This window comes from Pelophylax lessonae (genome assembly GCF_965119305.1).
Source record: "Pelophylax lessonae genome assembly, chromosome: 10".
Lineage (NCBI taxonomy): Eukaryota > Metazoa > Chordata > Amphibia > Anura > Ranidae > Pelophylax > Pelophylax lessonae.
In genome coordinates this window covers 165,123,874-165,136,010 of record NC_138777.1, presented here as the reverse complement: position 1 = coordinate 165,136,010, position 12,137 = coordinate 165,123,874, and the positions used below count along the sequence as shown (strand labels likewise).

The window sequence follows — 12,137 nt, the reverse complement described above, 5'->3', positions numbered from 1 at the left end:
GTTACCTGTAGACTAACTTTATCGCCTTTTGAACCCCTTTATGATTAAGACACATTCTGTAAAATACAAAGCTATGCTGGGATATCCTACTCCACTCCAGGGTTTATATTTGTCCTGTGAGCAAGCTGGCAAACAAAATACAGTAGTATTTGAGTCTGCCTTAGGCCCCTTTCACACTTGTGCGACATGTCCTATGATTTGGGACAGCAAAGTCGCATGACAAGTTGTACTCCATGATTTTCAATGAGTACCGTTCATATCTGTACAAACTTCAAGTCACAACAACTTCAAAGTAGTCCCTGCACTACTTCGGTTCGATTTTAATGAGTTTTGAGGTCATAGACCTCATAGGCATAGCTTCAAGTCCAGTCAAAATTGCGGTAAAATCGCGCAACTTTTATGTCACATAGGTGTGAAGGGGGCATTAATTCGCTGCCCTTGCTGACCTCCTCCTGAACACGATGGTTCTGACTTCAATACTATCATCCATAAATGTGATACAAGTATGTAGCCAAGCTAGAATCTTAATACTTGTTCCTTGTCAATGGCTTTGGGGCACTTTATCAAGTATAAGTTATTATAAGGTTTTACAATGACGGCCTGGAAGGAGTTTTGCTAAGGGGAGGTGAATATAACATTCAAATATGTGCGCACATTTCTTCAGTTAGAAAACAAAAACATTTGCTTTTAACAGAAGATGCAGTACGTTTTTTTTTATCTAAAACAATTCATGACACGAGATACACTATACACCAAAAATATTGGGACCCCTGCCTTTACACGCACATGAACTTTAATGGCATCCCAGTCTCAGCTCGTAGAGTTCAATATTGAGTTGGCCCACCCTTTGCAGCTATAACAGTTTCAGCTCTTCAGGGAAAGCCGTCCACAAGGTTTAGGAGTGGGTCTATGGGAATGTATGACCATTCTTCCAGAAGCGTATTTGTGAGGTTAGGCACTGATGTTGGAGAGAAATGTAGGATATGCTGCGCATGTATGGGAATTGAGCACAATTGATACAATACAATTCAATAATGACTAAGATAAATGAATGAGCTGCCAACACTTGATCCACGAATTAGATATAACAGATCCACTTAAATAATAAAAACAAATGGGTGTAGCGCTTGCAATGAATTATGGAAGAACTACACAGTCCTTATAAACAGACAGTCCATATAAAAAATGTCTGTGTATAAAAATCTTCCAGGTAAGATAAATTTAGGTGCTCCTAAGGACACTCCAAACACCGATCACCATGTGCAGGAAGTACCACCACCAAGGTAAAGGTTTGCCTCTTACCGCAATAATTTGACCCCCATGACAGAGATCAAAAACAGCCTGTTACAACCTCCACTTGCAAGTCCCCGGTGTTCCCGGTGTTCTTACGCTGTACCTTCAGGTTGGAGAGACATGCAATATAACGGCGAGAGTGGACGTGGTCAGTGAGTGAGCTGATGCGGGACTTGCAAGTGGAGGTTGTTAACAGGCTGTTTTTGATCGCTGTCATGGGGGTCAAATAATTGCGGTAAGAGGCAAACCTTTACCTTGGTGGTGGTACTTCCTGCACATGGTGATCGGTGTTTGGAGTGTCCTTAGGAGCACCTGAATTTATCTTACCTGGAAGATTTTTATACACAGACATTTTTTATATGGACTGTCTGTTTATAAGGACTGTGTAGTTCTTCCAAAATTAATTTCAAGCGCTACACCCATTTGTTTTTATTACTGATGTTGGAGAGAAGGCCTGGCTTGCAGTCTGCGCTCTTATTTATCCCAAAGGTGTTCTATCAGGTTGAGGTCAGGACTCTGTGCAGGCCAGTCAAGTTCCTACACCCCAAACTCACTCATCCATGTGCGTGTAAAGCCAGATGTCCCAATACTTTTGGGAATATATATATGATTTTTTTTTTTTTTTTATTACTTGACAGGTACACTTGTGGAGGGCAGACAAAGAGACAGGGCGCCCAAACAACCAGTGGATAAAAAGACTGTGTATAACCTCAGCAGCTCCGATAGGGACTCCTGGGTGCAGAGTCAGAGCAGTGAGAAGGCTGGAAGTTAGGGAGCGCTTCTGGTAATAATTGTATTATTAAAATCAATCACAAATACCTGATGGTAAGCGGCATCCTGGTGAAAAAAAAAAAAAAAAAACGTAAGAAAGGCTCCACTCCAGGGAAAGGTCCAATAACACAGTTTATTGCATAACATCAATAAAAGTTAAAAACACACACTGGTCGGATGTCGGGCTGAGCCCGTGTACTTGCCCCCACCGCCGATGTACAGGAAACACTTGCGCTGGACAGCCGAAGCGGTGGCGGCGCAGGAGATGACGTCACTCCACCGTGCCGGCAAGTGTCATGGTGACGGGACCGTTGGCTTTTCCCTCCCGTCTCTTGCCGGTGTGGTGGAGTTACGTAATCTCCCGCGCCGCCACCGCTACAGCTGTCCGGCGCAAGTGTTTCCTGCATCAGTCTGTGTGCCGTTGGTCCACCTGGAGCCCTGTCACATCAAGCATGCATCCATCCATCCTTGTGACGGCACGGACGCCTGCTGGCGATGTTGACACTGGCCAGAAACCCAGCTAGCAGTACATCGGTGGTAGGGGCAAGTACACGGGCTCAGCCCGACATCCGACCAGTGTGTGGTTTTTAACTTCTATTGATTTTATGCAATAAACTGTGTAATTTTTTCCACCACTATGCCATTTACCATCAGGTGTTTGTGACTGATTTCATTAATACAATTATTACCAGAAGCGCTCCCTAACTTCCAGCCTTCTCATTCGATATTTGGAATAATCGGCAATATCGGCCAGTTCCGGGGCCGGTACAGATATATCGGAAAAAGTCAATATCGGCCTTACCGATAATCGGTCGATCCCTAATATTATATATATATATATATATATATATATATATATATATATATACATATATATACATACACACACACACACACACACACACAGTATCTCACAAAAGTGAGTACACCCCTCACAATTTTGTAAATATTTTATTATATCTTTTCATGTGACAACACTGCAGAAATGACACTTTGCTACAATGTTTATACAGCTTGTATAACAGTGTAAATTTGCTGTCCCCTCAAAATAACAACACACAGCCATTAATGTCTAAACTGCTGGCAACAAAACTGTGTACACCTCTAAGTCAAAATGTCCAAATTGGGCCCAATTAGCCATTTTCCCCGGTGTCATGTGACTCATTAGTGTTACAAGGTCTCAGGTGTGAATGGGGAGCAGGTGTGTTAAATTTGGTGTTATCGCTTTCACTCTCTCATACTGGTCACTGGAGGTTGAACACGGCACCTCATGGCAAAAAACTCTCTGAGGATCTGAAAAAAAACAATTGTTGCTCTACATAAAGCTAGCCTAGGCTATAAGAAGATTGCCAAGACCCTGAAACTGAGTTGCAGCACGGTGGCCAAGACCATACAGCGGTTTAACAGGACAGATTCCACTCAGAACAGGCCTCGCCATGGTCGAAGAAGTTGAGTGCACGTGCGCAGCGTCATATCCAGAGGTTGTCTTTGGGAAATAGACGTATGAGGGCTGACAGCATTGCTGCAGAGGTTGAAGGGGTGGGGGGGGGGGGGGGGTCAGCCTGTCGGTGCTCAGACCATACACTGCATCACATTGGTCTGCATGGCTGTCATCCCAGAAGGAAGCCACTTCTAAAGATGATGCACAAGAAAGCCCTTAAACAGTTCGCTGAAGACAAGCAGACTAAGGACATGGATTACTGGAACCATGTCCTGTGGTCCGATGAGACCAAGATAAGACCAAGATGAACTTACTTGGTTCAGATGGTGTCAGGCGTGTGTGGCTGCAACCAGGTGAGGAGTACAAAGACAAGCGTGTCTTACCTACAGTCTGGCATGGTGGTTAGAGTGTCATGGTCTGGGGCTGCTTATGTGCTGCCACTGCCCTGGGGAGCTTCAGTTCATTGGGGGAACCATAAATGCCAACATATACTGTGATATACTGAAGCAGAGCATGATAACCTCCCTTTGGAGACTGGACCAACATGATAACAACCCCAAACACACCTCCAAGACAACCACTGCCTTTCTAAAGTTAAAGGTGATGGACTGGCCAAGCAGGTCACCAGACCTAAACCCTATTGAGCATCTGTGGGACCTCCTCAAACAGAAGGTGGAGGAGCGCAAGGTCTCTAACATCCACTAGCTCCATGATGTCATCCTGGAGAAGTGGAAGAGGACTCCAGTGGCAACCTGTGAAGCTCTGGTGAACTCCATGCCCAAGAGTGTTAAGGCAGTGCTGGAAAACAATGGTGGCCACACAAAATATTGACACTTTGGGCCCAATTTGGACATTTTGACTTGGGGGTGTACTCACTTTTGTTGCCAGCAGTTTAGACACTAATGGCTGTGTGTTGAGTAATTTTGAGGGGACAGCAAATTGACACTGTTATACAAGCTGTACACTCACTACTTTACATTGTAGCAAAGTGTTGTCACATGAAAAGATATAATAAAATATTTACAAAAATGTGAGGGGTGTACTCACTTTTGTGAAATACTGTACATATACATACACACACACACATGATACATATAAAATAATATATGATACAATACTTATTGCATTTTATTTCAAATTTTAAATCCAGATTTACTTTGGATTAATATATTTTATTTGGGGCAAGCTAAATCTAACAAACTATTTCCAATACTGACTGATGCAGCAACGCTACTATACTATAGTACGGGGGTGTCAAACCCCATTTCATCACGGGCCGCATCAGTAGTACGGTTGCACTTTAAAGGGCCAGTTATATCTGGGGTGCACGGCGTACAGACTGCAGGGTTCTGGAGTGTGTTACGTAATGAGTTCAGGATTACACTATGTACAGTGACAGCAGGGAGCAGGAGCAGAGAGTGAGGAGGTAGAGAAATGCAGTTCCGACTGCAAAACTGGGTGCGAGGGCCACATGATATGACTTGTATTTGTCATTTGTGCCATCAGCTACATACAGTAGGCAGTTTTGTGCTCCGCAGCAGTACAGGCAAATTCTTGTCTGCTGTCAGAACTAAATTAAGCCAGCCTGCATGTTTCTGAATGAATATAAGGCTTGACTAGACATATGCCAGTTTTCGGTAATTCGATATATCGCGGTATTGCATACCCACGGTATTGTTATTGTGGCATTTTTAAAATACCGAGTTTCTCTGCTCCTGGGTCTGACTTGTGAATTGATACATTTGGATGACTCATTCCTCACTCAGCAGTTCACTCACTCAATAGAAAACAGCTCTGGTAATAAGATCCTAGAGTGAGAGACTTAGCTCCTCCCTGTAACCAATCAGACAACTCCCACTCAGCACACACCCACATGCTTCCTTCCCGGGCTCAGAGAGACACATAGTTACATAGTTAGTGAGGTTGAAAAAAGACATCAGTCTATCCAGTTCAACCTATGATGTGTGTGTGTTTGCTTTTAACCGTACATTGTATACCCCCTGTATGTTGTGGTCTCCAAGGTGCCCATCTAATAGTTTTTTGAAACTATCAATGCTCCCAGCTGATACGACTGCTTGTGGAAGAGAATTCCACATCCTTACCGCTCTTACAGTGAAGAACCCCTTACGCATTTTAATGTTAAATCGCCTTTCCTCTAGGTTTAGTGAATGGCCACGTGTCTTATTGTATTCCCTTTCTCTGAATAGTTTGTTCCTTATGCTAGGGTCGCCAATACAGTATTTGTACATTGATATCATATCCCCCCTCAATCGTCTCTTCTCCAGAGAGAATAAGTTCAGTGCTTGTAGTCTTTCCTCATAGCTGATGTCCTCCATTCCCCTAATTATTTTTGTTGCCCTTCTCTGGACTCTTTCCAGTTCCAGCACATCCTTCCTGAGGACCGGTGCCCAGAACTGGACAGCATACTCCAAATGTGGCCGGACCAGAGTCTTGTAGAGCGGGAGAATAATCTCTTTATTTCTGGAGTGAATCCCCTTTTTTATACATCCCAGTATTCTGTTGGCTTTGCTTGCAGCGGTTTGGCATTGCATGCCACTGCCAAGCCTGTTGTCTACCAGTACCCCCAGGTCCCTTTCCATCCTAGACTCACCCAGAGGTTCCCCCCCCCTAGTGAGTAGCTTGCTTTGACACAGTGAGAGACACAGTGCCTGTGTAACGTGAGAATTACCTACCCCGTGAGAAAAACCTACCCTCGTCACTTCCGGCCAGGAACAGCTGAGCAGCGCAGCAGTGCGCATGCTCACAGCCCCGGATACCTAATGGGACAACAGAGGAGCTGACTAGTGCGCATGCGCACTAGTATGGAAATATGTCGGTGTACCGTGAAGAAAAATCTACCCACGCCGCGGCTACATAAAACAGCTGGGCTGCATTATGAGTCATCTCCGCTCCTGTCCCTGTCACTACCCTGATCTGGGCTAGTAAATATAAAAGCGGCTGGCGGCTCCGTGATTTATATTTTCATACACCCGCCGCCGCTTTTATATTTAGTAGCCGAGATGAGGGAAGTGCCAGGGACAGGAGCGGAGATCACTCGTATTGCAGCACAGTTATTTTAATGAAACCGCCGCATTACATACAGTGCCATGCACCGGAAGTGACGAGGGGTAGGTTTTTCTCACGGGTAGGTAATTCTCACGGAACACCTGCCTTCTACAAGTGTCTGCAAGTACTTTTACCATACACTGTCACTAGATAGATAGATGGAGAGATAGATATACAGATAGATGGAGAGATAGATATACAGATAGATGGAGAGATAGATATACAGATAGATGGAGAGATAGATATACAGATAGATGGAGAGATAGATGGAGAGATAGATATACAGATAGATGGAGAGATAGATAGATGGAGATATAGATGGAGATAGAGATATAGATGGAGATATAGATAGATAGAGATGGAGATATAGATAGATAGATAGATAGAAATACATACACGGGCATAGCAGCATTATATATATATATATATATATATATATATATATATATATATATATATATATATATATATATATATATATATATATATATATATATATAGATGCACAGGCATAGCAGCCCACATTACATTAGTATATAGCCATCAAGCAGTGTCTGGCCTACCTGTTGATGACTGGTCCTGGCGCTCCGATCCAATGGCCTGGTCATTAAGGGGGCAAATCCTTGCGGCCCAGAAGTGGTTAAACCTGCAGGAGGAGCGGTGTTTTTATCTATAAATTACTTTACTATTGCTTTAGGCCTAGTTCACATGTATGCGGGTTAGCGGTTCACATGTATGTGGGTTGGCGGCCCATATTTGCACAGGGATAGGGATAGCAGCCCATTGATTTGAATGGGGTTGGGCTGCTATGCTTGCATTTTCAGCTGAAAAAAGCCGCATGCAGAATTTTAAAAAATGCAGTGGCCGTGAACCCCATCCTGCTTTTGCACCATGCGACTTACTTGCAGTTCCTGCACACGCAAACTGTTTTTAAATGCTGGGCCCATATATTTAAAAACGCAGAAAGCTTGCCAGAGCAGGAACTGCAGGTAAGTCGCATGGTGCAGAAGTAGGATGGATTTAAAGGCCACTGCATTTTTTTAAAATGCTGCATGCACCTTTTTTCTGCGTAAAATGAGGGCATAGCAGCCCATTCAAATCAATGGGCTGCTATGCCTGTGCAAATGTGGGCCGCCAACCCGCATACATGTGAACCGCCAACCAGCATACATGTGAACTAGGCCTAAAGCATGTGAAAAGTAATTTACAAATAAAAACACCGGTCCTCCTGCAGGTTTAACCACTTCTGGGCCGCAAGGATTTAGCCCCTAATGACCAGGCCATCGGATCAGAGCGCCAGGACCAGTCATCACCAGGCAGGCCAGACACTGCTTGATGGCTTATTTTAGGCCTGGTTCACAGAGTCTGTACTGACTGACTACATAATTAGTCCCTAAATTCAGCAATGAAATTCAAGTGAGGTAGAAATTTAATAATTTAAGTTTAATAATTGAATACCGTGATAATACTGTATACCGTGACAAAACCCTAATCAATTAATCGCAGCATGGAAATCTGATATCGTCACATGCCTAGGCTTGACTGGGGTGGAAGTTGTGACATTATCGGCCCACTTCTCCACCTCTGCCCATCAGAGAAAGCCTTGTATTCATTGATAAAAAATAAGGCTTTTCATGAATGGCTGGGAAACATTCAGGCCCATTTTGGTTTTGGCAGCAGACACAAAGTTGCTCATACTGCTGCCAAACACGGCACCACCTACTGTATGTGGCTGCTACTACTACTACTAAAGTATAATGCACACACAGCAGCTGCATCAGCTAATAATGGAAATATTTTGTTTGGGACAATTTGGCCGAAGCAAATTAATAACAAAATCAACCTGAAATTTTACTTTAAAGGACAGAAAAATTGGCAAAAGGAGGGAATTAATGGCTGTCAATAAAAGCACCATACCTGAAGCTACATGAAACAAGCACTGTTTTTGACACTGCTTAGGTGGTAGCAGGCTTAGCTCATGGTGTGAAAACGTATTAAGCCTGCCCTCAGAAAGACACAGGATCGCAGAGCAGGAGAGTATTAGGCTCCTCCACATTGTGGCCGCACTCCTCACTCTTCCAAGTCAAGTGGATGACTACTTCAATGTGGCATAATGGCTATGAACACACAAGAAAAATATGTTAATATTAGTAGAAATCAGCTGGGAGGCTGATTAAGGTAAAGTGTAGCTGATATTAGGTGCAAAGTATGTACCCTAAAAAGGATTTTTCGTTTTTTGCATTCAACTTAAGTAACAATAATAGATAACATTTTATATTCCTTACATATTCCAAGTCACATAGCATTCGTAAAAAAAAAAAAAAACGGCTTATTTTTAATTTTCTTGCTGGAACGCTTTTCCTTTTTTGTAATGCCAGAGTGGTTGTAAAGAGTAACATTTTTTTTTACCTTCATGCTTTCTTTGCATGCTTTGAGTGTACAGCTCCCTTAATACTCACCCAAGCTCCATCTCGATCCAGCAATGTTCACGAGAGCAGCAGCTCTCCCAGCTCTCTCTCCCTCCTAATTGGCTGAGACACAGCAGCGGGAGCCACTGGCTCCCACTGCTGTTAATCATTGGGATTGAGCAAGGGGGAGGGGCAAGAAGCGCCAAGGGGACCTAAGAAGAGGAGGTTCAGGGATGCAGCCAAGTATGATGCATTTATGATTTTGAATGAATAAAAATAAAATAAAAAAAAAAAACCTTTAGAACCACTTTAGGGAGCTGTGAGAAAATGTTGGCTTCTGCATTGTTAATGGGGAAAAAAAAGTCTTTGTATATCCATATATTTACATTGCCATCAATTCAAGGCAATATAAGAATTATTTAGGTATTTTATGTATAAGCCTGCTGCAAAACAGCTAAAATGGTAAAAGGAAAATATTTTTTCATTTTTTTTTTCAATGTATGCTGTGTGGATGGAAACATACAGACAAAAAAAAAAAAAAAAAGTTTATAAAATTGGAATAAATAAAGTAGAAATGCACTTTATAATAATTTTAAGGGAATGGCTCATTGGTTCATTGACTTCCCAAACCCTCTAAATTAGGGTTGCCACCTCATCCCTTTAAACAAGGACACATTAATTACACAGGCTCTGTGGCTGATTAAGGTGGTAATTAAACTCACTTACTTGGTAGCTTATGTGCATTATATCAGCCTCAGAACCTGTGTAAATAATATGTGTCCTGGATTAAAGGGATGAGGTGGCAACCCTGCACCAAATGGAAACGTTTTCAGCAGAAGGGTCAACAGACCAAAACAGCATCAGACTCACAAGTAGGTCAAGTTCAAGTGTTGGTCCTCAGAACTATGTAGCAGTTGAACATTGAACAGTTTACACAGATGAATGCAATTAATACAACTTTAACATTAGGAGCCTGTAGCTCTTTACTTAACCACTTGCCTACAGGGCACTTTTACCTCCTTTCTGTCCAGGCCAATTTTTAACTTTCAGTGCTGTAGTGCTTTGAATGACAAATTGCACGGTCATGCAACACTGTACCCAAACAAAAATGTTATCTTTATTGTTATCTTTTTTTTCCACAAACATAGCTTTCTTTTGGTGGTATTTAATCACCACTGGGTTTTTTATCTTTTGCTAAATAAATAAAGCCTGAAAATTTGAAAATAAAACATTTTTTTTTTTTTTTATAGTTTGTTATAACTATTGCAAACAGGTAATGTTTCTCCTTCAATGAAGTGCGCTGATGAGGCTGCACTGATAGGCGGTACTGATGAGGCAGCAATGATAATCAGTGTACATGTCCCAGTCAGCCCGGGAAAAGGAGTGCCAATAACCAGCTTCTGTTTACATCAGTGATCAGCAGTGATTGGACACAGCTTATCACATGGTAAAGAGCCACTGATTGGCTCTTTACCTCAATCTGTAATCAGCAGTTTCCTCTGGACACTGAGCACGCTGTCCGCATCCCGCAGTGGCCACGATCACAGGAGACCGTCATAGGATGGCCTCCCAGAACTAGCTGCTTGCGCTGTAGCTTTCATTCAGCAAGTGGTAATTCATACGTATTATTTTCTACATTTTGATCACCAGGACATTGGTGTCCTGAGAAACCTCTAGTTTTTAGGGGCATCTTGGTATTATCCAACACCATTAGTAACAAAAACTGCACACTTAGTGGAGACCCCAACAACATATATATGAGCGTTTTCTTAAAGTGATTGTTAAAAATCCTGCTCCGGTTCCTTTAAAGGCACTAGTTATAGCATAGTGCCTTTGCCTAGTCACTGTAGAAAGAAGACAGGTGCCACTCTAAGTGCAGTAAGGAAAGTTTAATGAGATAGATCAGTACCCTGCAGGTACTCGGTCCAGTGCACTAGGCAAAGCCGGATCGCTCTAAGCTCCAGAAAATTGAACAGTAACCTGGATCCCTCCCGGGACCAGACTCCTGGAGCAGACAGCCTGCCGAAAACACCAGACTTGCATCCGTGGTGACAATTGTCCAATATATAGGCAGGAAGGATTTCCCTTGCTTGAGCATTGGGGACCGAAGCCACCAGATCAGGGACTCCTTGGTCACCCGGTTCAGCTGGATCTTAATATACAGGGAATTTGGATTCTTGTTCCATTTAAGAAGGATTTCCTTCTGGAGGATCCTCGTGTGGAATTGAGCGAAGGGGACCACCTCGAAGGATGACACCATCAGTCCCAGAACTCTCATACAGGTCCGAAGGGACGACCATTTGCTGGACAGCAACAGCTGAACCGCAGTCTGGAGTTTTTCCGGAGGAAGAAACCCTGGCTGAGGACGAGTCCAAAGTCAGTCCCAGGTAGTCCAGTCTCATGGAAGGGACCAAGGACGACTTCTTAAGGTTCAGAATCCACCCGAACTCCTCCGGAGTTCTCATGGTGATTTCCAAATTAGTTTCCAGCACCGTAGGAGACTCCGCACAGAGAAGTAGATCGTCCAGGTAACCCCGGACAGATATTCCCCGCTGCCGCAACAGCGCCAGGATCCGAGTCAACACCTTTGTGAAGACCCAAGAGGGGAGAGCAGAGGCGAGATCAAAAAGGGCAACGCCACAACCTGATAGTGATCCTCTCCCACGGCACAATGGAGAAACCGTTGGTGTCCTGCACAGATTGGGATATGAAGGTAGGCATCTTTGATGTCTATGGAGGCCAGGAAATCCCCCTGATGTAGGGAAGCCGCCACCGTGCGAACCGATTCCATCTTGAATTTTTGAACTCGCACGAAGCAATTTAGTGCTTTCAGGTCCAGGATTGGATGCACCTTGCCTTCCTTCCTGGGAACTGTGAACGGGTTTGAATAAAAGTCTGGAAAACATTCCGCACATGGAACCGGAACTATTACCCCCTGTTGTACCAGGTCCTGAACAGCCCCAGAGAGCGCAAACAGGCGATCCAGGGACAGTCACACATTGGAAAGAAAAAACCTTACAGGAGGGACGGATCGAAACTTAATCTTGTAACAGGACCGTATGACCTCCTGAACCCACTTGTCTGGTATCCGGGATAGCCACAGGTCCTGGAACCTGCAAAGACATCCCCCCCACCCCAGATATGGGTAGAGGGCGCAC

The 12,137-nt window shown here is 43.6% G+C and overlaps 1 protein-coding gene across 1 annotated transcript in view; it reads right to left on the bottom strand.

The window, feature by feature from the left end:
- LOC309566002 (uncharacterized protein C11orf24 homolog) overlaps positions 1-12,137 on the bottom strand; it is a 97,424-nt gene that overhangs the window by 33,584 nt on the left and 51,703 nt on the right. Inside the window, exon 3 of the mRNA XM_082271021.1 lies at positions 8,489-8,688. Within this exon, the coding sequence (XP_082127147.1) occupies positions 8,489-8,627 (139 nt within the window). The 5' untranslated portion in view covers positions 8,628-8,688. The remainder of the gene's footprint in view (positions 1-8,488; positions 8,689-12,137) is intronic.